This window comes from Tachyglossus aculeatus, chromosome 11 (genome assembly GCF_015852505.1).
Source record: "Tachyglossus aculeatus isolate mTacAcu1 chromosome 11, mTacAcu1.pri, whole genome shotgun sequence".
NCBI classification, from domain to species: Eukaryota; Metazoa; Chordata; class Mammalia; order Monotremata; family Tachyglossidae; genus Tachyglossus; species Tachyglossus aculeatus.
In genome coordinates this window covers 54,035,249-54,062,891 of record NC_052076.1, presented here as the reverse complement: position 1 = coordinate 54,062,891, position 27,643 = coordinate 54,035,249, and the positions used below count along the sequence as shown (strand labels likewise).

Below are 27,643 nucleotides of genomic sequence, written 5' to 3'. Positions count from 1 at the left end.
CCTCTGGACAATGAATGCAGAACTGGCCCAAAGGCCTCCCAATCTACATGGGAGGAGTAGCAGTGTGTGGATGAGCAAAACGGATGTAATAAAAGACTCTCAGTTATGATCTTTCAATCTGGAAAGTAAGCATTAAATACTAATCTAGTTTCCTGACCGGTGGGGGAAAAATGACTAGTTATTTAATGGAAACCATGGCAGGGCTTGGGCCAGGCATCATCAGACCTGGCAGTTTATAGTCCCAGCAACTGTTTTATCGATTTTAGAGAAGCAGCGTGGCTCATTGGGAAGAGCACAGGCTTTGGAGTCAGAGGTCATGGGTTCTAATCCTGACTCCACCAATTGTCAGCTGTGTGACTTTGGGCAAAGTCACTTCACTTCTCTGTGCCTCAATTACCTCATCTGTAAAATGGGGATTAAGACTGTGAGCCCCTTGTGGGACAACCTGATCACCTTGTAACCTCCCCAGTGCTTAGAACAGTGCTTTGCACATAGTAAGCGCTTAATAAATGCCATCATCATTATCAATTGTATTTACAGTGTGCAAAGCACTGTGCTTCGCACTTGGGAGAGTACAATACAACAACACGTCCCCTGCCCATAGAATGCTTACAGTCTAGAAGGGGGAGACAGATATTAACGGTGGTACCACAAGCAAATCAAAATCTGCTCTTTCAAATAACCTGGTTTCTGATCTATTAGATTAATTCCTCAAAGGCAAGACCTGCTTTTATTGTAAACGCACAAATGTCTAGTAGGCACAATGTAGGGGCTCCAAAATAGGGATGATGACAATGTGCAGCGGTATTATTGTCACTGAAGATTAATATCAATACTACCATTATGCAGTCATTACTGATTTCAAATGTAAAGCTACATAATCTCTTGAGTGCCTTTAATTCTGCCATTACAAGACCAAGGGCTGCTCACCACTAATTACTTGTAAAATGAAACTATGGCAGCACAATAGAGCTAAGAAATAATTCGACAGATGTCACCTTTAAAAATACAGTTTAGATAACCGTCCACCCAGAACAATCTCCTGTGTTTGCTCTGGTGCAAATTTTTAAAAACACTAAAAGTAAGCTCTTATCACCTCCCACTCCAACTCCCAAAACTGCTGGCCATTTTATTACCTAGGAATTTTTCAAATCCTTCCAGTTAATTAAGAGGTACCACACATCTTAAAGACATAGACAACATCTGTCAGTCAACAATAAACCTGTGTAAAAGAGGCTCTACGGAATTCCTTTTTCTGGTCTTTAAAAATTTCCTCAGGGGTAAGAAGAGCACACATATTTACCACTCCCACTTTCTGAAGGTAAACTGAGGCCCAGAGATGTTAAATCACTTACCCAAGGACAGTAAGTGATTGAACCAAAGTCTCCTGCCTCCTTGCGTTTAAAGGCAATTTCGGTTCTAACCTGATTTGAACCAGGCAATTCCAATCCCCACTAGCCAACCAGGGTCAACTGAGGAGAAACAGCATTGCCTAGTGCGAAGAGAACAGACCTGGAAGTTGGAGGACCTGGGAGCTAATCCCGGCTCTGACACTTGTCTGCTGAGTGATCTTGGACAAGTCATTTAACTTCTCCATGCCTCTGCTGCCTCATTTGTAAAATGGGGATTTCAGTACCTGCTCTCTCCCCATTAGACTGTGAGCCCAGTGTGGGACAGGGACGGCACCCAGTCTGAACATCCTATTCTTTGTACAGTGCTTGGTACATATCTCCTCGACCCCCTCCAGTCTGGCTTCCGTCCCCTTCATTCCACGGAAACTGCGCTCTCAAAGGTCACCAATGACCTCCTGCTTGCCAAATCCAACGGCTCATACTCTGTCCTAATCCTCCTCGACCTCTCAGCTGCCTTTGACACTGTGGACCACCCCCTTCTCCTCCACACGTTATCTGACCTTGGCTTCACAGACTCCGTCCTCTCCTGGTTCTCCTCTTATCTCTCCGGTCGTTCTTTCTCAGTCTCTTTTGCAGGCTCCTCCTCCCCCTCCCATCCTCTTACGGTGGGAGTTCCCCAAGGTTCAGTGCTTGGTCCCCTTCTGTTCTCAATCTACACTCACTCCCTTGGTGACCTCATTCGCTCCCACGGCTTCAACTATCATCTCTACGCTGATGACACCCAGATCTACATCTCTGCCCCTGCTCTCTCCCCCTCCCTCCAGGCTCGCATCTCCTCCTGCCTTCAGGACATCTCCATCTGGATGTCCGCCCGCCACCTAAAGCTCAACATGTCGAAGACTGAGCTCCTTGTCTTCCCTCCCAAACCTTGTCCTCTCCCTGACTTTCCCATCTCTGTTGACGGCACTACCATCCTTCCCGTCTCACAAGCCCGCAACCTTGGTGTCATCCTCGACTCTGCTCTCTCATTCACCCCTCACATCCAAGCCGTCACCAAAACCTGCCGGTCTCAGCTCCGCAACATTGCCAAGATCCGCCCTTTCCTCTCCATCCAAACTGCTACCCTGCTCATTCAAGCTCTCATCCTATCCCGTCTGGACTACTGCACTAGCCTTCTCTCTGATCTCCCATCCTCGTGTCTCTCTCCACTTCAATCCATACTTCATGCTGCTGCCCGGATTATCTTTGTCCAGAAACGCTCTGGACATATTACTCCCCTCCTCAAAAACCTCCAATGGCTACCGATCAATCTGCGCATCAGGCAGAAACTCCTCACCCTGGGCTTCAAGGCTGTCCATCACCTCGCCCCCTCCTACCTCACCTCCCTTCTCTCCTTCTACTGCCCAGCCCGCACCCTCCGCTCCTCCACCACTAATCTCCTCACTGTACCTCGCTCTCGCCTGTCCCGCCATCGACCCCCGGCCCACGTCATCCCCCGGGCCTGGAATGCCCTCCCTCTGCCCATCCGCCAAGCTAGCTCTCTTCCTCCCTTCAAGGCCCTGCTGAGAGCTCACCTCCTCCAGGAGGCCTTCCCAGACTGAGCCCCTTCTTTCCTCTCCCCCTCTCCATCCCCCCGTCTTACCTCCTTCCCTTCCCCACAGCACCTGTATATATGTATATATGGTTGTACATATTTATTACTCTATTTATTTATTTATTTATTTTACTTGTACATTTCTATCCTACTTATTTTATTTTGTTGGTATGTTTGGTTCTGTTCTCTGTCTCCCCCTTTTAGACTGTGAGCCCACTGTTGGGTAGGGACTGTCTCTATGTGATGCCAATTTGTACTTCCCAAGCGCTTAGTACAGTGCTCTGCACATAGTAAGCGCTCAATAAATACGATTGATTGATTGATTGATTGATTAACAAAATACCACCAATATTAGTAACTCACGACGGGAATAGTTACTCACTGATTTCCAAATTCTGATGCCACAAAGAGAAAGCCTGTCTTCAGTACACACATGGCAGCAGCCACTGGTACGGTATCAAAATATTTCAGCCGGATCTCCGTCACCTAAAACAGAGAGATGAGTGCAATGAAGCTCTTCAGCTTCCCCCTCACATCCACCAAATTTTCACCTCACAGGTAACATTACCATCCTCACCACATCTCTCAAGTCTGCAACCTTGGCATTATCCTTGATTCTTGCCTCTTTCCAACCCCACATTCGGTCTGTCACCAAATCCAGTTGGCTGGTTGAGACACCCTAGCTGGACTATGCATCGGCTGAACACACCCAACCTCCAGTTCTTACTTTCGTTCTGCTGCCCAGATCACTTTTCTGAAATGTTGCTCTGTATATGTCTCTCATCTCTTCAAAAACTTTTAACGGGCATCGAACAAAACTCCTGACAATCATCACTGTCAATGGTATTTATTGAGCGCTTTCTTGAGCATGTGCTGTTGGAGTTTCAGGAAATTCATTCATTCATTCAATCGTGTTTATTGAGCGCTTACTGTGTGCAGAGCACTGTACTAAGCGCTTGGGAAGTACAAGTTGTCAAGGAAATGAGAAAGCAGCGTGGCCTAGTGCAAAGAGCCTGGGCCTCTGAGTCAGAGGGTCTGGGTTCTAATCCTGGCTCTACCAACGGTGTGCTGTGTGACCTCGGGGAAGTCACTTACCTTCTCTGTGCCTCAGTTTCCTCAACTGCAAAATACTTGCTCTCCCTCCCACTTTTACTATGAGTCCTGTGTGAGACAGGGCCCATGTCCAACTTGATTAGCTTGTATCTATCCTAGATCTCAGAATGGTGCTTGACAAAGTAAATACTTAAATACTATAATACTGTAGTATTAAATACTATAATAATACTGTAATACAATGTCCAACCTGATTAGCTTGCATCTACCATAGCACTTCAAATGGTGTTTAACACATAGCAAGTGCTTAATGAATACCACTGAAAAAAATACTAGGCTGGTTTTCAACCCAGCAAAAGGGAATGAAGCGACAGGTTATATTTGAAAGATAAAGCAGCAAGCTTATGCGGCTTGTTTCTTCTGTATATCTCCTGATTGGCTGAAAGTCCATGGGAATGGTACTTGATCTTAAGGGGTGAGGGAACAGGAGGGAGGCTACAACTCCTCCTTTCCCCTCCCTGCCGCTCAGTCTGGAAAATCCTGAATTGCTGCCTAGAGGGATTCCTGGGCAGCAAGTTTAGGAGGACAAGCGCTGTGTGTCCCAACAGTAAAGCTGCACCTAGGCAAATTTTGCTTCTTAAACTGTGGCCAATACAGAAATAACACTATTCTCAGGTGAAGGCACAACAGAGTTGGCTAAATAAGACATGGACACATTGCTTCCTTTGAAGAGCTACAAACAAGCTGATTGAATGAATGAATGAGCAGTCTAAGGCACTTAGTACAGTGCTTTGTACACAGTAAGCACTCAATAAATACAATTGAATAAAATCTCTCCAACTGGGAAACAGCTCTTTGCCTTTCAGTTGGACCTCTCGCTACTTCTAGAGGGAAACTGACCTCTAAAGCATGAAAGTTGGAGCAAAACATGGGATCTCACCAACTGCCTTCCAGTAAAGGCAGTGGTAGCCACAAAGCCATATGGGGTTTCTACCAACCCTATTATTTGAAATCCCACTAGCAAGTGCCCTCGTGTGGGAATACAGTGTACACCTATACACTTCTTTAACATCTTTACTGGAGAACGTTCAGGAACTCATTTCCAGGAGTGGAGTTTCCTACATCTCATTTAACAGCGAGAAGCAGCATGGCCTAGTGGAAAGAGCACGGGCCAGAGAATTGGAAAACATGGGTTCTAATCCCGCCTCTGCCAACTGCTTGCTGTGTAATCTCGGGCAAATCATTTCATAACTTCTCTGTGCCTCAGTTATCGTATTCTTCCTCCTACTTAAGACTGTGAGCCCCATGCAGGACAGGTACTATGGTCTAAATCTAATTAACTTGTACCTACCCCAGCGATTAGAATGCTGTTTGATACATAGTAAGCACATAATAAATACCATAAAACAGTGTGAACTATCAAGGGCTGACAAAAACAGCTAAAAATCAGGTTAAAACATAAACCCTTCCCACAAAGGCGGAATCACCTTGGAGACCATCATCTCTCCACTTACCATGTCCTCATCAGTCTCCAAGGTAATTTTGAAGATGTCTCCCTGCTCAGTCTGGGCCAAGAAGAAGAACATTGACTTGGTCTTGTGAGTGGCAGAGCAGACAAAGATCATCCCTCTCTCGGGGTCATCCAAATCATTCTGGAGGGTGGGTGGATGAAAAGAAAATGATAATGACAATGGTGAAATACTTCCCTTATTGGAAAACCCATCCCAAGAGTCAGCAGTGGACAGTGAAGGTTATCATTCACCTCTGTCCTCAGTGAAAATTTTCCACGGCTTCTCCAAATGCCTGTTTAGTGACCAAGGCCCTGAGAAGTCCAGTCACCTACAGGGAAACCGGATGGCTCAAATTCTCCCTGGCTAGCAACCCATCAGGGTTTTCTGGTATAGAAGAAGAGCTTATGCTTCCATGCAGCCTGATCAGATCAGCGAGGTTAATTGTGTCTCCAGGGAAGATTTCAGAGAAGAGACATGAATAGAACTCATCACTTCAGGCAGGGAGCAGAGCCCATGATGTAATTAATTCTCCTATCACAAAACTGGCTTAACTTACAGATATGGCAAAGTCTGAAAGTAGATGTACATTTAACCCAAATGTACCCCAGTTCCTAAAGGGCCCTCTCAAAATTTCAGGGACAGACCAAACTGGAGTCAATCCCAATCAATGGGACAGTGGACCCACACTAGTCCAACTGGGAACTATTAAGAACTATACTTCATTTGTCAGATACTGGGCATGGGCAAAAATATGATCTCCCACATGCCCAAACCAGGGAAAATACATGATACTACATATATATCTATATAGGTAAGTAGATAGACAAATATCTATCTATATAAGTATATATGTACGTATACACATATACACAGAGAAGATACCAAATACCATTTAATTTCCACTATTGGGACATGGCCCAGAATTCCAACTCCTGAAATAGGGGGAAACTGGTCAAGGACCAACCTCTCAGACTGTGAGCCCTGGGAGGGGGGGGGACAAGGATCATGTATGCTCTATCTTGAAAACATCCCAGTACTTAGCACATGATAAGCGCACAATACCATGTTGCATGATTAACAAGCTATTTCCCAGCTTTTCCAAATCCAAAGGAATACGCCTAGTATCCTACCAAATTTTTACCAATAAATGTTCACTGAATGGAACCTCAAGAGGCCACTGCTAAACTTGGACCCGGGGCCTGAAAAAAGGGCCTAAAAGAACTTTTTTATGCATTATTTTAACTGCTAGATTGTAAGCTCCTTGAGGGCAAGGAAGTCCTGTGGGCTCCACACCCAGTAAATGCTCCATAAATTCCACTGACTGACTGATGACAAGAAATAAATTTGGAGAGGGCACGCTCCACTCCCAGAGACGATCATTTGACTTCTCCAACTTGGAATCTAGTAAGATGACTGAATTGCCCATAAAGGAAATTTGATGGGACCTCAATCAATCAATCAATGGAATATATGGATGCAGGGCACTGTACTAAGCACTTGGGAGAGTGCAATACAGTGGAGTTGGTAGGCATGTTCCCTGCCAACAAGGGCAAGTGAGAAGCAATATGGCCTAGTGGAGAAAGCACAGAGCTTGGGAGTCAGAGGACCTGGGTTCCAAACTCAGCTCCACCACTTGTCCGCTGAGTGACCTTGGGCAAGTCACTTAACTTCTCTGTGCCTCAGTTACCTCATCTCTAAAATGGGGATTAAGACTGTGAGCCCCATGTGCGATCTGGATTGGGTCCAACCTGATTATACTTTCTTTACCCCAGCCTGGCACATAATAAGCGTTTAACAAACGCCATTTAAAAAAAAGGGGTCACAGTCTAGAGGGCCTTATATTACACTGATTTATATTAACTACCCCTCCTTCATGTACCCTACTTTTTAGCTGCCTTTTCTGACTTACTTGCTCTCTCATTAGTAATGAATGTCTTTCTTGTGACCGGTCCCTTACAGCCAAACATAGAGAAGACACAGACCTGTCTCAACCTAGTGAATCAAGCTATGTTAGTTCCCTGGCAACCCCCTACTGCCTTGTCAGTAACAAATCACAAAAAGCTAGAGAAAACGCCTTAAGAATACCTTTAGGATACTTTTCCTTCTAGCTACCTTCTAGCGCGTTATTATAATTTGACAAAAAAACACTCACCCGTCTCCTAGGAATGGGGCATCGGATATCAGGTTGGTCACCAAAATTTTTGTAGGTTATATAGTTTTCAGAGCAGATAAGCACCCCACTTGGGCCATCTGAGCCGCCAGGGACTGCAGGAAAAAAAAAAGAGAAAGCTCTATTATGAGCAAAATACCTAACACCTCCTGATTTAAATGGGGTAACTTGAGAAGACTGTTGGCATGCCTGAGCTGCCAGGTGAAGGCTGGTATTTGTAAGCTGCTGTATCCTTGCGGCTACAAAGAATACAGCTACATGTTCAAGCGTTGTACGCAGGGGAACTTTGTGTAAATCTCATCCAGAACAGAATTTTATTTCCCATATTAGGCGTAGGGGCCCTGAGGGCAGGGACCGGGCCTTTTTACGTATCGTTCCCCCTATTCCCTGCACCAGGCCTTGCACAAATGGCTCTTTTAATATTTCTGGATAATACAACAGCCCTTGATTTAGGTTGGCAGCAACTCCAGGAAAATGCTCCAATGCTGGTGCCTGATCAGTGAGGTAAGTGCTGTCTCCAGAGCTTTAAGAGCCTCAGAAGAGACATGAGATGATCATCATTTCAGGCAATCCACTCCAGGAAAGTTACCGAGGACCTTCACGCAGACACCACTGTGTCTCATGACACTTCTTCAATTAGTCAAGGTCTTATCTTTGCAACAGTTTTAACCCTGCCTGCAAATCATCGGCTGGACTCCACTTCAAAGTGGATTTCTGCTAGGTTCAAGGATGAGGGTGGAAGGCAACTCTGGGGAAGCACCTGTTATAAGGAAGTTGCCATGCTCCTCCAGTGGCTCGCTGTATTTTCGGACCACGTGGTTCAATCCAAGGTCCAACTCATAAAAAGTTAGGGTTTGTTGGGTATTGGCCGCTGCTTCTCCCGTTGGGTCATTATCTGCTTCCTAAAGTAAAGCACAATGTCCAAAAGACAAATTTCAGATCGTTAGTGAGAGTTCACAACCACTGAGAAGTATGACGAGAGATAAAAGGATGGCAGACGCTACCTCATAGTCCATCTCTAGGCAGGCAAACATGGGGTTTTCAAATCCAACATCCACTCCCACCACATGGTAGACCAACGTGTTGGCTTTGTGAGCTTCCAGAGGCGAAGAGATGGTGAGTCGAGCAGCAGCGTCTCTGTTCAGAATGTACACTAGTTTCTGCTTCTCGATGGCACCTGAAGACCAAAGAGGCAAACCATTCACAAAAGTTCCTCAGGTTAGGGGAGGAACATCTCAATTCATCGCACAGAGAGCTTCCACACAGCTGGTACTACATTTTATATTCCACTGAGCAGCATGGCTCAGTGAAAAGGAAATGGGCTTGGGAGTCAGAGGTCATGGATTCTAATCCCGGCTCTGCCACTTATCAGCTGTGTGACTCTGGGCAAGTCACTTAACTTCCCTGTGCCTCACTTCTCTCATCTGGAAAATGGGGATTAAGACTGTGAGCCCCATGTAGGGCAACCTGATTACTTGGTATCTCCCCCAGAGCTTAGAACAGTGCATAGCACATAGTAAGCGTTTTTTTGAGAAGCAGCGTGGCTCAGTGGAAAACAGCACGGACTTTGGAGTCAGAGGTCATGGGCTCGAATCCCAGCTCTGCCAATTATCAGCTGTGTGACTTTGGGCAAGTCACTTCACTTCTCTGTGCCTCAGTTCCCTCATCTGTAAAACGGGGATTAAGATTGTAAACCCCCTGTGGAACAACCTGATCACCTTGTAACCTCCCCAGCGCTTAGAACAATGCTTTGCACATAGTAAGCGCTTAATAAATGCCATCATTTTTATTATTATATTCAACAGGGGACTCAGCGCTCCTCTTGAGGCCTGCAGCACTTGGTTTCCCAACCCCCCTTTACTTCATAATACACACAGCGTAACCAAGGGACAAGCTGGTTTGTGTCCCTGTGGTTTACTCTTTGTGCTCAAAACTCTCCCTGAATTATTAGTGTTTGGGGAAGGCCCGATCAGATAAAAAACAGGATTTTCTCCAGAGAAAATCTCAGAGAAGAGACATGAATCTGAATCATCATTCCAGGCCTTCCCATTTCCCATTCCTTTTTGATGGATCCATTTCCCAATTATAAATGACTTGGCAGTATCTTGGAGGTTCTGGTGGGTTTAGGCCTAGACCGTGGGAGGATGGGAAGGGAGACATCAGCTTTATAAAGGCTGTTCTGGCTAGTTCCTGCCCTGGCTATTTTATAAACTGGGTCAAAGTTTACCTGTGATGGGAATCTGTCAGAATTCCAAGAGCAGCAGCCCTCACTGTTGAAAAGACAGGGCCAAGCCCCTTCGGAGATCACAACTTCTAACCTGGGACACCCCACTCAATCAAAGCCATTCTTCAAGCCAGAACCCCATTTCCAGAGATTGGTTTCAGACCGGTCCTCAATTTCACTTACTGATCATGACGGCTCGGCCCTTAGGGTCCACGGCCAAGAACTGGCCAGGGACGATTCGGCGGCACCCGCTCTTTCCAAAGGTTTCCTGGTGGATCTTCTCAAACATGTTCTTGGAGGGCTGATACTCCAGGATGACAATCCGGCCCGAGTCACTGCCGACCACAATGTAATCTTTGGTGCCGCCGGTCAGCCTGAAGGCCATGAGCGACCGGATGACACCGAACACTTCCACCGTCAGGAGAGTGTGCACCTTCCCGGTGTTGGGGTCAGGGCGGAGAAGCTCCAGGATCTTCCCCCGAGAAACAACAATTTCCTGTTGTTTGGTTCCTAGAACGCCAAGACCAAAACGGCCATGAGCAACAACCGAAAATGGTCCCGGAAATAACACATGTGCTTCCAGGCACACCAAGAATCCACCAAGACAACTGGTCTCTGTATTAGAAATCTCAACACAAGCCAATCTGCTCCATCAGAAGAGAATAATTGGCAGGTGTCATGTAAGGATAGCTACACAAATATTTCCTGGCTATGCCTGTATGCTGGAGGATCGCCTTGTAAATAATCCATAAAGAGTGCCAAAAATTCACTTTTCAAAAATGACATAAAACATCAGCAAGAAATGTAAATACCCATTAAAGGTTTCCAGGTAGTTAAGCATTTAGGGGTCCAGATCTCAGGCTTTAATAAACTTCAGAAGACCATTTTCCTGAAAGGAAAGCTATCCCTCCCCAGTCAAGCCTTTAGCCATGATAAAGAAATAATCCATGTGAAATTTGAATAGACTTGGGCTAATAGAAGATACTTCTCACTTGTACTGCTAGTAAGTTTTCATCTAAACACCCTCAAAAGGCATTTCAGTGTAGTTGTTTAGCCAGGAATTCAAAGCATTTCAGTACTAGTACCTGATTCAGTGGGCTGAGCTCATTCACACTTACAAATGGCTACGTTAAATTAGCTTACTTCAGAAATTGAAGGAAATTGTTTCATATATTTATCTTTCAAATTTAAAAATTTCCCAGGCAGTGAATTCGACTGACTAGGCCACTGCAGGACTCAGTCTGGGCTACACTGTGCACTCACACAGTCTGTCCCTTGTTGTCATGTCTGGTGTTTGCAGTGCCTTTCCTGTTCAAATAGTATGACTCCTTTCCTTATGGCAGTGTTACCAGGCTGGTTTATCTGTGGCAGCAGACTCCCATCTTGTAGCAGGGAAGGCTGCTACGATAACATGATTAACTTTGAAACCTGGCTTCTCTACTCAAAGGATCTCAGTCTGACGGTGGCAGTTACCTGAGAAGTTGCCATGAATGGCAAAGCTGATGCCGGTGGCTCGCTGCAGGGTCAGGTTATAGAGGAACATGGTGGCGACAGAACCAGATCACTTGGGGCTTCAGTGTCACCGATGCCGCTGCTGCAGGAAAGTCTGATCACAAACCCAACGAAGGCTGAGATTTGGAAACCTGGGATTTCAAAAAACAGACACTGAATCCTAACTGAAACTTGAAATTAAGATTCAAAGTTGGTGGGCAACTCATTAAAAACAATCACATTCCAGTCTGCCTGGGTCATGACCCTAAGTGTGTAAGCATTGTGATTCAGTTCAGTATTGTTTCTCACAATGACATCAAAGGATCCTTGAAGTTCCTTCCTTGACACCCACCTGAATATTTTGGGATGGCTTTCTGATCTCTAATATATTAGGAATTTCACATTCCAGAATTAAGCCAGCCCCTCCCTTGATAAGTTTCAGACTGCACCTCTGAGAATGAATTTCATACATTATCCCTTACCTTGAAAGGATCAGCATAAAAGGATAAACTTTCAAGGTAGGGAATAAATGTCTGAAGCTCATTACCAGAGGTGCAGGCATTGTTTCTCCTCCTTCAATAATAACAATAATAGAATTTGTGAAGCACTTACTGCATGTCAAGCACTGTAGTAAGTGCTGGGGTAGATACAAGATCAACAGGTTAAGTAGGTTGGAGAACTGGTATGGAATCCCCATTTTGTGCATGAGGGAACAGAGGCAGAAGTTAAGTAACTTGCCCAAGGTCTCACAGCAAGCAAATGGCAAAACTGGGATTAGAAACCAGGCCCTCTGACTCCCGAGCCTATGCTCTTTCCACCAAGTTCCTCCATAATTTGATTGTGAGCTCCTTGAAGGCAGAGAACATGTATTTTGCTAGGGCTGGATTTTCCCAAGGTGCTTAGTACAATGTCCAGCACTCAACAGATGCCCAATAAATGACTGATTCTCTGAGGGGCAGGAAATCCTTGCACCTGGTTCTGATGTAGATATCCAAACATGTAGTATACACAAGATGGAGAGTCTCTACCCTATGATTGAGCATTTACCTACATTTGTTTAAAGTGGCATGATTAGATTTATAGCCCTTAAGGTCTGACCTAGCTTTAATTTTCTAGTTTGTAACACCAAACTTTCTAAGTGCTTTATGCCATCTCCTATAGCATTGCTTCAGTTCCCCAAATTGCAGACAATTGTTCCTGAGTAACAGTTAATAGCTTGAGTCGGTGAACTTGAGTGATAAGGAGGTGTAAAAATCATTCCTCAGGCCTGTTTTTCTCTCCCACTCTGCTCTTTGTGCAGTAGAAATTGCTGCCAAGCACTATTCCAAACACTGGGGTAGATACAAGTTAACTGGGTCGGACAGTCTCTGTCCCACTTGGGGCTCAGACTCTAGGAAAGAGCAGGTTTTGAATCCCTGTTTTTATATGAGGAAACTGAGGCACAGGGAAGTTATGTGACTGGCTTAAAGTCACACAGCAAGCAAGCAGAAGGGCAGGAATCAAGACTCAGGTGCGGCTCGCTGCTGCTTTGTTTTGTTCCCTACCTCGACCCTGCAAAAGCTGCCTCTGCTCTCAAAACAATGTTTCAAATCCTTGCCCCAGGGCAAGTAGGAAAATGGTCCACGTGACCCTTGAGAGGACAGGCTGGTGCCATTACTGATCCTACTTAATCACTTCCCTTCCCTCCTCTTTACCTCTTCCTTTCCTGGACTCTGCCTGGGTTGCTTCTGCTCTCAGGGTTGCAAGCAACAGTTCTTAAGTAAATTAAGCCCTTGAGTTTACATCGGTTGGTGAGTTACAAAGAGATAATCCCTCTCTTATTCTAGGCCTGGTTAAACTCTTTCCCTTTACCCTCCTCCTCTTCTGATTTTGCCCCAAGAACTGCTGTTTGATGTGCCTTACTTGGGTAGCAGAAACACAGGGAAGAGATTCCCTCTCATTTAATGGAGGTCTTGGAACTTTTTAGTGCCCTGAGGCAAAATCCTACAGAAAAACACCACAGTCCAAGAACGGAACCCAGGCCTTTTTCCAGGTAAATGCCCGAGTTACTAACATATTACTCTCTTCGATCCTGCACTTCTGCATTTTTTACTAGGCCTCATGTTCAGTGTCCCCTTAGTCAACATATTGACAAACTGCGTCCTTCAGCAGGATGTAGAGAAGCAGCAGGGCCTCGTGGAGAGAGCACATGCCTAGAAGTGAGGAGACTGTATGTGCAAACCTTTATTCCCCCAATCTGTAATTTATTTTAATGTACACCCCCCCCACTGGACTGTAAGCTCCTTGTAGGCAGGGACCAAATCGACCAACTTTATTGGATTGCATTCTCCCAAAAGCTTAGTGCAGTGTTCGTTTGACACAGAGTAAGCGCACAATATATACAATAGAGAAGCAGTGTGACTCAGTGGAAAGAGCACGGGCTTGGGAGTCAGAGGTCCTGGGTTCTAATTCCGCTCCGCTACTTATCAACTGTGTGACTTTGGGCAAGTCACTTACCTCCTCTGTGCCTCTTAGTTACCTCATCTGTCAAATGGGGATTAAAACTGTGAGCCCCATGTGGGACAACCTGATTACCTTGTATCTACCCCCAGGGCTTAGAACACTGCCTGGCATATAGTATATGCCTGTGAGCCCGTTGTTGGGTAGGGACCGTCTCAATATGTTGCCGACTTCTACTTCCCAAGCGCTTAGTACAGTGCTCTGCACACAGTAAGCGCTCAATAAATAGGATTGAAAGAATGAATGTAGTGGGCACTCAACAAATACTATCATTATTATTACATTCCATTGATTGCGACTCGCCTGCTGTGTGTCCTTGGGCAACTTGTACTTCCCAAGCGCTTAGAACAGTGCTCTAGACACAGTAAGCACTCAACAAATATGATTGAAAGAATGAATAACTATAGTAGGGCTTAATAAATACCATCATTATTATTATTACATTCCATTGATTGCGACTTGCCTGCTGTGCGTCCTTAGGCAAGTCACCTACCGTCTCTGTGCCTCAATATCTTCATCTTTTCTCCTTCCCCCTTGGATTCGGATCCTTAGGTGGTACAGAGCCCTTGTCGGGCTTCATTCATTCAATCGTATTTATTGAGCGCTTACTGTGTGCACAGCACTGTACTATGCGCTTGGGAAGTACATATGTATATATACACTTAGTACAGTGCTCTGCACACAGTAAGCGCTCAATAAATACGATTGAATGAGGAACTGAATGAAGTACAAGTTGGCAACATAGAGAGACGGTCCCTACCCGGCGCTTAGAACAGTGCTTTGCACACAGTAAGTGCTTAACAAATACCATTACTATTATTATTACCCAACCACGAGCTCACAGTCTAGAAGATCCTGTATCAAGTCTAGACTCGGGGCTGTCTCTACATGTTGCCAACTTGCACTTCCCAAGCGCTTAGTCCAGTGCTCTGCACACAGTAAGCGCTCAATAAATCAATCAATCGTATTTACTGAGCGCTTACTGTGTGCAGAGCACCGGACTAAGCGCTTGGGAAGTCCAAGTTGGCAACATACAGAGACGGTCCCTACCCAACAGCGGGCTCACAGTCTAGAAGGGGGAGACAGAGAACAAAACATTTTAACAAAATAAAATAAATAGAATGAATGAATCCTGTATCCACCCCATTCATTCATTCAATCGTATTTATTGAGCGCTTACTGTGTGAAGAGCACTGTACTAAGCGCTTGGGAAATCCAAGTTGGCAACATATAGAGACGGTCCCTACCCAACAGTGGGCTCACAGTCTAGAAGGGGGAGACAGAGAACAAAACATTTTAACAAAATAAAATAAATAGAACGAATGAATCCTGTATCCACCCCATTCATTCATTCAATCGTATTTATTGAGCGTTTACTGTGTGCAGAGCACTGTACTAAGCGCTTGGGAAGTCCAAGTTGGCAACATATAGAGGCGGTCCCCACCCAACCGCGCTCAGTACAGTGCCGGGCACATCGGTAGACGCCTAACAACGTGATTGTTAACGATGATATTAACACACGTTGCATCCCAAGCCGTGAGCTTTTCGCTTTTTGCCTTTCCAGGCCCTGCTATTGATTCACTTCCCAAAAAAGTTTAACTTAAAAGTTTAACCACAGTAAATTGTGGTATGAGAAGCAGCGTGTCTCAGTGGAAAGAGCCCGGGCTTTGGAGTCGGAGGTCATGGGTTCAAATTCCGGCTCCGCCACTTGTCAGCTGTGTGACTTTGGGCAAGCCACTTCACTTCTCTGCGTCTCCGTTACCTCATCTGTAAAATGGGGATTAAGACTGTGAGCCCTCTGTGGGACAACCTGATCACCTTCATCAATCATCAATCGTATTTACTGAGCGCTTACTATGTGCAGAGCACTGTACTAAGTGCTTGGGAAGTACAAATTGGCAACATTGGGCTCACAGTCTAAAAGGGGGAGACAGAGAACAAAACCAAACATACTAACAAAATAAAATAAATAGAATAGATATGTACAAGTAAAATAAATAAATAGATTAATAAATATGTACAAACATATATACAGGTGCTGTGGGGAAGGGAAGGAGGTAAGATGGGGGGGATGGAGAGGGGGACGAGGGGGGGGAGAGGAAGGAAGGGGCTCAGTCTGGGAAGGCCTCCTGGAGGAGGTGAGCTCTCAGCAGGGCCTTGAAGGGAGGAAGAGAGCTGGCTTGGCGGATGGGCAGAGGGAGGGCATTCCAGGCACCTTGGAACCTCCCCAGCGCTTAGCAACAGTGCTTTGCACATGGTAAAAGCTTAGTAAATGCTATCATTATTATTATTATTATTATTCCTGCGGTCCCCGCATTTTCCCTTGGTGGCCCCCTTCCTCCTCCTGGCCTTTTTCCCTCGTCGCCCTCCGGCCATCTCAAAGGACCCCCGGCTTTATGGAGGGTTTGGTGTCGGCGCTATTTCGGGGGGGAGCCCAGTGCTCATTTTTGGCGGATTTTCCGCCCGCACCTGTCTCCCCGTCCGCCATCCAAATTTACTACTGGGGTTAGGCCTCGGCGGCCATCGCCGGGCCACCCCATCTCGCCCCCTTCCCGATGCCTCCCGGCCGCCATTTAGCGCCATCCTCACCGCCCGGGCCTCGATAAGGCGAAACGGGGGCCTCTTACCCCGATGGCGGCTGTGATGGCGCCGATGTCGGGTGGATGGCCTTCCCCGCGGTCTAGGCCGCGTCCAGCGCCGTCCTCGGGGCTGCCGCCATTAGCCCTCTGCGCGGGGTACTTCCGGTGCGGCCCTCACCCCCGCCTGACAAATGGCGCCTACTAATCACCGCCCCCTAAGACAACCCCAAACCGTTTATTTTCTCCAATGGCGCCTGAGGAGAAATGAGGTCCTCAGGGGCGGGTTAAACGCCGGTGGTCGGCCATGAGCGGCCCCGCTCCTCGAGGTTAGGGGCCTGTTCTGATGCCCCGCCGGAAATGCCCTGTCGGTACAAGATGGCCGACTCTTGCTCCCCCTTGAAGGAGGCGGTGGTACTTCCGGTGCGGCCCTCACCCCCCCGCCTGACAAATGGCGCCGACTAATCACCGCCCCTAAGCCAACCCCAAACCGTTTATTTTCTCCAATGGCGCCTGAGGAGAAACGAGGTCCTCAGGGGCGGGTTAAACGCCGATGGTGGGACATGAGCGGCCCCCTCCTCGAGGTTAGGGGCCTGTTCTGATGCCCCGCCGGAAGTGCCCTGTCGGTAGAAGATGGCCGACTCTTGCTCCCCCTTGAAGGAGGCGGCGGGGGAAGGGATGAGGACCGGCGGCGGCGGCGGCGGTCCACCCTCAGACCTCTCCATCGAGCTCATCCGCTCCCTGACCGAGCTGCAGGAGCTGGAGGCGGTGTACGAGCGGCTCTGTGACGAGGAGGTGCGGCCACAAGTAGGGGGGCATAAAGGCCGCCCTGGGAGAAAAAGAGGGAACCATCCTTGTGGTATTTGGTAGGCGCTTAATACGTGCCAGGCACTGTACTAAGCGCTGGGGTGAGGCTCAGAGAATAATGATAATGATGGTATTTGTTAAGCGCTTACTATAGGTGAAGCGCTGTTCTACGCGCTGGGGGGGAGGTTGTCCCACGGGGGGCCCACAGTCTCAACCCCCATTTGACAGATGAGGGAATTGAGGCACAGAGAATAATGATAATAATGGTATTTGTTAAGCGCTTACTATATGGGAAGCACTGTTCTAAGCGCTGGGGGGGACACAGGGGGATCAGGTTGTCCCACGGGGGGCGCACGGTCTCAACTCCCATTTGACGGATGAGGGAACTGAGGCTCAGAGAATAATGATAATAATGGTGTTTGTTAAGCACTTATTATATGCGAAGCACTATTCTAAGCGCTGCGGGGGACCCAGGGGGATCAGGTTGTCCCACGGAGGGCCCACAATCTTAATCCCCATTTGACAGATGAGGGAACTGAGGCTCAGAGAATAATGATAATGTATTTGTTAAGCGCTTACTATATGTGAAGCACTGTTCTAAGCGCTGGGGGGATACAGGGGGATCAGGTTGTCCCATGGGGGGCTCACAGTCTCAGTCCCCATTTGATAGATGAGGGAACTGAGGCTCAGAGAATAATAATAATAGTGGTATTTGTTAAGCGCTTACTATGTGCGAAGCACCATTCCAAGCGCTGGAGGGATACAGGTTGATCAGGTTGTCCCACGGGGTGCTCACAGTCTCAGTCCCCATTTGACAGATGAGGGAACTGAGGCACAGAGAAGAATAATAATAATGTATTTGTTAAGCACTTACTATATGCGAAGCACCGTTCTATGCGCTGGGGGGATACAGGGGGATCGGTTGTCCCACGAGGGGCTCACAGTCAGCCCTCATTTGACAGATGAGGGAACTGAGGCACAGAGAATAATAATAACAATGGTATTTGTTAAGCGCTTACTATGTGCGAAGCACCGTTCTAAGCGCTGGGGGGATAAAGGGGAATCAGGTTGTCCCACGAGGGGCTCACAGTCTTCATCCCCGTTTTACAGATGAGTTCACTGAGGCACAGAGAAGTGAAGTGGATTGCCCAAAATCACACAGCCGACAATTGGAGGAGTCAGATTTTGAACCCATGACCCCTGACTCCAAAGCCCGGGCTCTTTCCACTGAGCTATGCTGCTTCTCTAGTGTTGGTATTTGTTAAGCGCTTACTATGTGCGAAGCACTGTTCTAAGCACTGGGGGGGGGGGATACAAGGTTATCAGGTTGTCCCACGTGGGGCTCACAGTCTTCATCCCCACTTTACAGATGAGGTAACTAAGGTACAGAAAAGTTAAGTGACTTTCCCAAGGTCACACAGCTGACAAGTGGCAGAGCTGGGATTAGAACCCACGACCTCTGACTCCCAAGCCCGGGCTCTTTCCACTAAGCCACGCTGCTTCTCTATCCCATGGGGGAACTGAGGCAGGATCCCTCAGGCTGGTCACTCTGCTCTCTAATGACTCACTTTTCCTCAGTCAGTCATTGGTAAGGCCTAGTGGGTAGAGCACCGGATTGGGAGTCAGAAGGTCATGGGTTCCAATCCTGGCTCTGCCACTTGTCTGATGTGTGACCTTAGCCAAGTCACTTCACTGCTCTGTGTCTCAGTTAACTCATCTGTAAAAGGGGGATCTATTCTATTTATATTATTTTATTAGTATGTTTGGTTTTGTTCTCTGTCTCCCCCTTTTAGACTGTGAGCTCACTGTTGGGTAGGGACTGTCTCTATATGTTGCCAACTTGTACTTCCCAAGCGCTTAGTACAGTGCTCTGCACACAGTGAGCGCTCAATAAATACAATTGATGATGATGATGATGTGGGACAGGGGCTGTGACCAACCTAATTACCTTGTATCTACCCTAGTACTTAGTGCTGGACACATAGTAAGTGCTTAACAAATACCACAGTAATAATATTTGTTAAATGTCGTTTCTTAAGGTCTAAGGAAATTAATTAATGGTATTTATTGAGCACTTACTATGTGGCAGACCACTGTACTAAGCGCTGGGAGAGCACACTACAACAGAATTAGCAGATATGTTCCCTGCCCATAACGAGCTAACAATTTAAAGGAAAGAAACTTGGCCAGCTTTTTTTGCGCTGGGCACAGAGGAAATATCATTTTGGGTTATTTCTGTTAAATGCTGGCTGTCGGATCCAACCAAACTTTGTAGCCCTCTTCCAACTATCGTAATTAATCTTCCCTCCAGACAAGTGCCCACTGTCAACTTTTACTAATCAAACCATGATCTCGTAACTGCTGCGTCTTTATCAGAGATGGCCTTTTCATTTAAATAGAAAAGTAGGTTGATTCTATTCAGCATTTTCCTATTACTCTATGAAAATTTGCTTAAACTTAAGTCCAGTTCATCAGTTCAACTTACACATATATTTTTCAGGATTTTTTTTTTACATGATTTTGGAGGCTTTTTACTTATAACCCGTATATATTAGCTCATTGTGGACAGGGAATGTAACTTTGTTGTTGTGCTGTACTCTCCCAAGCACTTAGTACAGTGCTGTGCACACAGTAAGAGTTCAAGAAATATGACAGGAATGAATGAATGAACATTCAAACTGTAGCAGATTCAACTGAGTAATCAAGAAAGTTCTTCAATAGCTACTTACAAAGTAGTATTTTATATTGTCTGTGTTATTTGCATTATCCTAATCTGTGTAGGTTTCCCTTTGCAATTAAACTGCTGTTTTAATGAAGTTTGGTAGGACTGAATGCCTGACTCTTAGGAAAAAGGTCTTAAGTGGCCATTTATCCCTTCTTGACCTATATCCCTGTTATAATAATAATAATAACAATTTTGGTATTAAGTTCTTACTATGTGCAAAGCACTGTTCTAAGCGCTGGGGAGGATACAAGGCGATCAGGTTGTCCCATGTGGGGCTCACAATCTTAATCCCCACTTTACAGATGAGGTAACTGAGGCACAGAGAAGTTAAGTGACTTGCCCAAAGTCATACAGCTGACAAGCGACGGAGACGGGATTTGAACCCATGACTTCTGACTCCTAAGCCCATGCGCTTTCCGCTGAGCCACGCTGCTTTTCTATAGTTTGGTTCTTAGAGCAAAGATAAGTTGTACATACCTTTAAATTAATTACTTATATTAATGTCCGTCTCCCTCCCTAGACTGTAATCTTATTATGGGCAGGGAGCGTTATCACTAATTCTGTTGTATTCTCCCAGGCGCTTAGTACAGTGCTCTGCAAATAGTAAGCACTCAATAAATACCATTGATTGAGTCATTCAGTCATTGTGAGTTTGCTGTCTGTTTCAGAAAGCGGTGGAGAAAGAGTTGGATGTGCTTCTGGAACAGCAAAGCACTATTGAGGGCAAGATGATCACCCTCCAACGCATGGGGTGAGTTCTGCTAGGCTGGTAGAAATACTCTTCCTTGTTAAGGACTAGATGAACTTAATTTCATGGATACAGACCTTCCTTATTTTCTGTTATAAAAACTTGGTTGTGCTTAAAATGTTGAGGAATGGATAAAGTAAGTACTTCAGGGTATGTATAACATTTTTTGATTTGCTAAAAACCTTGAAATTGCAACATTACTCCCTCATACTCGTATAATCAGTTCAATTAAGGTTTTTATTTTTTGGAGTCCATAGTTTTGATAATACTTATAATTAATAATTACAGCATTTGTTAAATGCTTACTTGGTGCCAAACCCTGTTGTAAGCACTGGGGTAGATACAAGGTTATTGGGATGGCGCAGTCCCTGTCCCGCATGGGGCTCACAGTCTAGGTAGGAAGTTTTTCTTTTGCATGATTGAATCTCCCCAGTTTTCTCCTGAGGGTAAAATTAATCTTCTTTTCTAGGATGCATGCGAGAAAGTAGGATTCGATAAAGAAGCCCTTTAGAGGTTGAGATTCTAGAGGCCCAACTCAGGCCGGCCTGATCTGAACCCCGGAAGCGCAGACCCTTTATTATCACTCAAGTGGTGGTGGTGAACTATGTCTGCTCAGGAGTGCAGTCCTTTGCGAAGGACACACAAGAATTTTATGTACAAAATGTATTTATGGGCAAAAGGAACACAGCCTAGTGCCCAAGATTGCCCTAGACTAGCAGGCCATATTCGGGATAGCTGCTGTGGCCTTTGCCACCCCTGTTAGCTAGCTTTTTTCCGTGACCCTGCTGAACTTTTCCACCATACCCTATAGGTCTTCGGTAGGTCCTACTTCTGATTATTTCCCCGCCCCACTCCCTGTATTACAGCAAGGTGAGGGTCAACAGGATAATTATCCTTCCAAAGTGTTCCCAAATGTTCCAGAAGGACACTCAATGCTGCCTGGTGTTTATGGAAGAGAATTTGTGACAGTTTGTAGGAGTAGTTCTAACTTTCTTCCGTGCCCAATTTTGTTCGTAGTCCCAACCTGCAACTTATTGAGGGGGATGCCCAACAGCTAGCTGGAATGATCACCTTTACCTGTAACCTCGCTGAAAACGTCTCCAGCAAAGTCCGGCAGCTCGATCTGGCCAAGGTAAAGGACACAAGTTCTTTTTGGTCACCGTGTGAAACGGCGTGGTTGAGTAGAGAGAGCGTTGGCCTGGGAGTGCGAAGACATCGGTCCCAGCCCCAGCTCTGCCGTTGTCCTTTTGGGCAGGACACTTCCATAGACCTCAGTTTCCAGCTGTAAAATGGGAATGAAAATATTTGCTCCTGCCTTTTGCACAGGAACGTTGGGATGATAAAATGAGATTTGGGGAAGCAGCATGGCCTAGTGGAAAGAGCACAGGCTTGGGAGTCAGAGGACCTGGGTTCTAATCCTGACTCCGCCATATGTCTACTGTGTGACTTGGGGCAAATCACTTAACTTTCCCGTGCCTCAGTTAACTCATCTGTAAAACGGGGATTAAGACTGTGACCCCCATTTGGGACATGGACTGTGTCCAGCCTAGTTACCTTGTATCTACCCCAGCACTTAGAACAGTGTTTGGCACATATCAAGCACTTAACAAATGCCATTATTATTATTATTTTTAAATCTATGAAAGCATTTGGGAAAAAATTGTTGGCTTGTATTAAAATGCATGGTAATAATTCTAGCTTTTGAGCCCCTGCTCTCGATCAATTGTATATACTGAGCACTTACTGTGTGCAGAGCACAGTACTAAGCTCTTGGGAGAGAACAGTAGAACAGAGTTGGTAGAGACATCCCCTGCCCACAACGAGCTTATCTTCTACATGTTTGACCCGGAACTGAAAGGGATCTCAAAACTTACGATCTAGCCCTTTATCGGGACCAGGAGGAGAATTCTCACCCCTACGTCTCTCTGCAGAATCGCCTCTACCAGGCCATCCAAAGAGCCGATGATATCCTGGACCTGAAGTTCTGCATGGACGGGGTTCAGAGAGCCCTCAGAAATGAAGACTACGAGCAGGCAGCCGCCCATATTCACCGCTACCTGTCCCTGGACAAGTCAGTCATTGAGCTCAGTCGGCAGGGCAAAGAGGGTAAGCGTTCTCCCATCATCATCATCAATCGTATTTATTGAGCGCTTACTGTGTGCAGAGCACTGTACTAAGCGCTTGGGAAGTACAAATTGGCAACTTATAGAGACAGTCCCTACCCAACAGTGGGCTCACAGGCTAAAAGGGGGAGACAGAGAACAAAACCAAACCTACTAACAAAATAAAATAAATAGAGTAGATATGTACAAGTAGAATAAATAAATAAATAAATAAATAAATAGAGTAATAAATATGTACAAACATATACATATATACAGGTGCTGTGGGGAAGGGAAGGAGGTAAGATGGGGAGGATGGAGAGGGCGACGAGGGGGAGAGGAAGGAAGGGGCTCAGTCTGGGAAGGCCTCCTGGAGGAGGTGAGCTCTTAGCAGGGCCTTAAAGGGAGGAAGAGAGCGAGCTTGGAGGATGGGCAGAGGGAGGGCATTCCAGGCCCAGGGGATGACGTGGGCCGGGGGTCGATGGCGGGACAGGCGAGAACGAGGTACGGTCAGCCACTGGGTGAAACAAAGTCCGGGAATTTGTAGGTGAAAATATCCAGTTTTTGTTTTGTTTTTATGGTATTTGTTAAGTGCTTACTACATGTCGAACGCTGTGAATTGGGTTGAACACAGTCCCTATCCTGAGGCCCAGAGAAGTTAAATGACTTGTGTAGTGTGTCACACAGCTTGCGGGATTAGAATCCAGGTCATCTACTCCCAGGCTTATGTTCTTTCCACTAGGCCATGCTGCCTCACTGATTGCTAAGTAACTTTGATGTGTGCAGAGCCAAAAAAGTGAGCTGAAGTGTTACCTTACTGATGTGTCCCTTTCTTTTGTTTATACTGAATGCTTACTGAGTACAAAACATTGTAATAATCACTTGGAAGAATTCAACAGAGGCAAGAAAGTGTATTCCTTGCCCTCACAGAACTTTATATCTAATGGAGATGACACACACGAATTATTTACAAATAGAGAAAACAGGAGGCAGAAGCAAGGATGCAGTAGCTGAGTAAATAATCGAATAGACATATGCATATGTGCTGAGAGTAGGAATAAAATACTTGCTAAGAGTAGCTTTTGTGTTCAGTCTTATTTAATTGAGTTCTTATTGTGTGCAGAGCACTATACTAAACACTTGGGAGAGTACAACACAACAGAGCCAGCTGACATATTTCCTGCCCACAAGGAGCTCATGATTTATAGGGTTGACACAATGTGGGTATTTTGGATTAATTAGGGATGTCTTCCAGAAAAGGTGGGATTTTAAGAGGGCTTTGAAGAGTGGAAGATTGGATGAGAAGAGAGTTCATTGTCGCATTTATTGAGCAGAGCGCTTACTGTGTACAGAGCACTGTATTAAGAGCTTGGGAAAGTACAATACGGCCATAAACAGACATATTCCTTAGAGTTCCCTGACCTCTCTCCTTCCCTGCAAACTTACATTTCCTCCTGCCTTCAAGAAAGCTCTACTTGGATGTCCCACCGGCTCCTCAAATTAAATGTGTCCACAACTGAACTCTTTATCTTTTCACCCAAGCCCTGTCCTCCCCTTGTCTTTCCCATCACTGCACCACTATTCTCCCTACCTCACAAGCCCATAACCTTGCATTGTCCTCGACTCAGCCCTCTCATTTCACCCATATATTCCATTTGTCACTAAATTCTGTCGGTTCTACCTTCACAACACTGCTGAAATCCGTCTTTTCCTCTCCATCTAAACTGCTACCCCGCTGATCCAAGCACTTATCCCATCCCGCCTTGACTACCGCATCTGCCTTTTCACTGCCCTCCTAGCCTCCTGTCTCTCCCTTTTCCGATCCATACTTCACGAATCATTTATCAACAAAAATGTTCAGTTCATGTTTCTCCACTCCTCAGGAACTTCCAATGGCTGCCCATCCACCTCTGCAACAAAGAGAAACTCCCACCATTGGTTTTAAAGCGCTCAGTCAGCTCACTCCATCCTGCCTCACCTCACTGTTGTCCTACTACAGCCCAGCCCGCACACTCCAACTCCTCTAGCACCAGTTTATTCACTGTGCCCCGAACTCATTTATCTTGCCACTGTCCCCTTTCCCACATCTTCCCCGCTAGCCTGGAACTCCCTCCTCCTCTATATATGTCAGACCACTACTCTTTCCACCTTCAGAGCATTACTAAGGTCACATCTCCTCCAAGAGGCCTTCCCCGATTAAGTCCTCTTTTCCCCGGCTCGCTCTCCTTTCTGTGTCATCTCTGCACTTGGATTTGTGACCTTTGGACATTTGATATTCACCCCGCAGCACCCGTGTACATATATTTCAATTAGATATTATTATTTTTTTGTTCATATTAATGTCTGTCTTCCTATCTAGACTCTAAGCTTGCTATGGGCAGGGAATGTGTCTGCTAATTCTGTTATTGTACCCTCCCAAGTGCTTAGTACAGTGCTGTGCACATAGTAAGTGCTTAGTAAATATGACTGATTGATTGATCCCCAGCAAGGGGGAACAGCGGAAGAGAAAATTCAGAGAAGGGGAAGTTGAATGTTAGGTGCAGTTAGGTCGGCTTAGAAGGGAGTGAAGAATGTGAATTGATGCCGTGGAGTCTGGGTGAAGAGACCCAATATAAAAAATGGGTAGAGTTGGTGAAGTGGAACATTTGTGAGGAATTTATGCTTAACGAGGATGGAGAAGGGTAGCCATTGGAGGTTTTTGAGGTGGAGAGAGATGTGTGCCAAAGGGCCCTTCAAGAAAATGATCCATGCAGCAAAGTATAGCATACAGTCAATCAATCAGTTGAATTTATTGAGCACTGCATACAGTAAGCACTCAATAAATTCCACTGATTGATTGATTGGAGCAGGGAGGACCAAAGAGGAGGCTGATGCAATAGTCTAACTCTGACAGGACAGGAATTGGACCAGGGCAGTAGCTGTCTATGTGGAAGGGAAGGGGTGGATCCTGGAAATGCTGTGGAGAAGGAACCAGCAGGCTTTAGCATTTGTTTGTTTGTGAGATCTAAGGAACAGTAAGGAGTTGAGAATGACACCAATTACCATGCCAGAAGGACAGCCACGTTGACAGTAGTGGATCTGGGAGAGAGTTGGAGGAGAGGAAGTGAAGTGGGTGAATGGCATCTTTTCAAGGAGTTTGAATCAGAATGAGTTCAGGGAAATTGTAAGTATTATTTGGAAGCCTCAGTTATTGGTTGTTGCTAGACACTTTAACAATGGGACTGCCAATGAAATAATGCAATTATGAGTTTCAGATGACCACTCCTTTAAGAGAAATGCTGGAACTTTAGACCGTAAACTGTAAGACTCCTTGTGGGCAGAGATCACGTTTATCACCCTTTCCCGAGCAGTTAGACTAGTACTGTGCGCACAGTAAGCACTCAGTGAACACCAGATTGTTCGACTGATGTTTTCCTTAATGAAGAAGATGTCTAGAAAATCCCAGAGTGTCAAGGAATGGCTTGGGAAGAAGATATATGAGTGTATAAAATCATTATCCCCATCAACATTTATTGAGCACCCTCTTTGTGGGCTAGAGTGGGTACTCCAGTTAAGGATCTGGGGTGGTCCTTAGTTCCAGGATGACTTGGTGGAGCCCTCCCAGTCTAAGCATCTCAGACCAATCACAAAAGAATAATAATAATAATAATAGCATTTATTAAGCACCTACCATGTGCCAGGTACCGTACTAAATGCTTGGGTGGATACAAGCAGATCAGGTTGGACACAATCCCTGTCCCACACTGGGCTCACAGTCTCAATCCCCAATTTATAGGTGAGGTAACTGAGGCCCAGAGAAGTGAAGTGACTTGCCCAGGGTCACACAGTAGACAAGTGGCAGAGCTGGCATTAGAACCCGTGACCTTCTGACTCTGAGGCCTTGCTCTTTCCACTTCGCCGTGCTGCTAGCTCACACGGAGTCCATGACCCTCCCATTTTTTTCCTCACCTCCTCCTCCCACCCTGTGATGTGCAGGCAGCATGATTGATGCCAACCTGAAGCTGCTGCAGGAGGCCGAGCAGCGCCTCAAGGCCATCGTGACTGAGAAGTTTGCCACTGCTACCAAAGACGGGGACTTGCCGCAGGTGGAGCGATTCTTCAAGATCTTTCCATTGCTGGGTTTACACGAGGAGGGGCTGAGCAGATTTTCAGAATACCTCTGCAAGCAGGTATGGGTCCCGGCCCCCTGGGGAAGGTGGGACCAGGTGGAGCTCTCTGGCCTCTGAGCAGGAGTGGGGTGGAGTTAAACTTGAGAATATTTTCTCTCACTGGACTCATAACTTTGTAGCGTGGCTCAGTGGAAAAGAGAAAGGGCTTTGGAGTCAGAAGTCATGGGTTCAGATAATAATAATAATAATAATGGCATTTATTAAGCACTTACTATGTGCAAAGCACTGTTCTAACCGCTGGGGAGATTACAAGATGATCAGGTTGTCCCACAGGAGGCTCACAGTCTTAATCCCCATTTTACAGATGAGAGAACTGAAACACAGAGAAGTGAAGTGACTTGCCCAAAGTCACACAGCTGACAATTGGCGGAGCCGGGATTTAAACCCCTGACCCCTGACTCCAAAGCCCAGGCTCTTTCCACTGAGCCACGCTGCTCCGCCAGTTGTCAGCTGTGTGACTTTGGGCAAGTCACTTCACTTCTCTGTGCCTTAGTTACTTCATCTGTAAAATGGGGATTAAGACTGTGAGCCCCCCCGTGGAATAACCTGATCACCTTGTAACCTCCCCAGCACTTAGAAGTGTGCTTTGCGCATAGTAAGTGCTTAATAAATGCCATCATTA

At 46.1% G+C, this 27,643-nt stretch overlaps 2 protein-coding genes and 2 non-coding genes across 4 annotated transcripts in view; 1 reads left to right on the top strand and 3 right to left on the bottom strand.

Moving 5' to 3' along the window:
• Positions 1-16,817, bottom strand: part of SF3B3 (splicing factor 3b subunit 3) — a 40,258-nt gene extending 23,441 nt beyond the window's left edge. The window contains exons 1-8 of the mRNA XM_038754168.1: positions 16,522-16,817; positions 11,378-11,547; positions 10,088-10,414; positions 8,685-8,857; positions 8,441-8,582; positions 7,663-7,775; positions 5,514-5,651; positions 3,329-3,432 (exon numbers count right to left, since the gene is read on the bottom strand). Coding sequence (XP_038610096.1) covers positions 3,329-3,432; positions 5,514-5,651; positions 7,663-7,775; positions 8,441-8,582; positions 8,685-8,857; positions 10,088-10,414; positions 11,378-11,447 — 1,067 coding nt within the window. The 5' untranslated portion in view covers positions 11,448-11,547; positions 16,522-16,817. The remainder of the gene's footprint in view (positions 1-3,328; positions 3,433-5,513; positions 5,652-7,662; positions 7,776-8,440; positions 8,583-8,684; positions 8,858-10,087; positions 10,415-11,377; positions 11,548-16,521) is intronic.
• Positions 5,926-6,011, bottom strand: LOC119935441. The gene has a single exon (XR_005453325.1). It is a non-coding gene; the product is annotated as a small nucleolar RNA SNORD111 (small nucleolar RNA).
• Positions 9,642-9,724, bottom strand: LOC119935440. Its single transcript, XR_005453324.1, has one exon. It is a non-coding gene; the product is annotated as a small nucleolar RNA SNORD111 (small nucleolar RNA).
• A 112-nt stretch (positions 16,818-16,929) lies between the features above and the next one.
• The window catches only part of COG4 (component of oligomeric golgi complex 4), a 32,046-nt gene continuing 21,332 nt past the window's right edge, over positions 16,930-27,643 (top strand). The window contains exons 1-5 of the mRNA XM_038754169.1: positions 16,930-17,265; positions 20,671-20,753; positions 21,768-21,882; positions 22,682-22,856; positions 26,828-27,021. Coding sequence (XP_038610097.1) covers positions 17,104-17,265; positions 20,671-20,753; positions 21,768-21,882; positions 22,682-22,856; positions 26,828-27,021 — 729 coding nt within the window. The 5' untranslated portion in view covers positions 16,930-17,103. The remainder of the gene's footprint in view (positions 17,266-20,670; positions 20,754-21,767; positions 21,883-22,681; positions 22,857-26,827; positions 27,022-27,643) is intronic.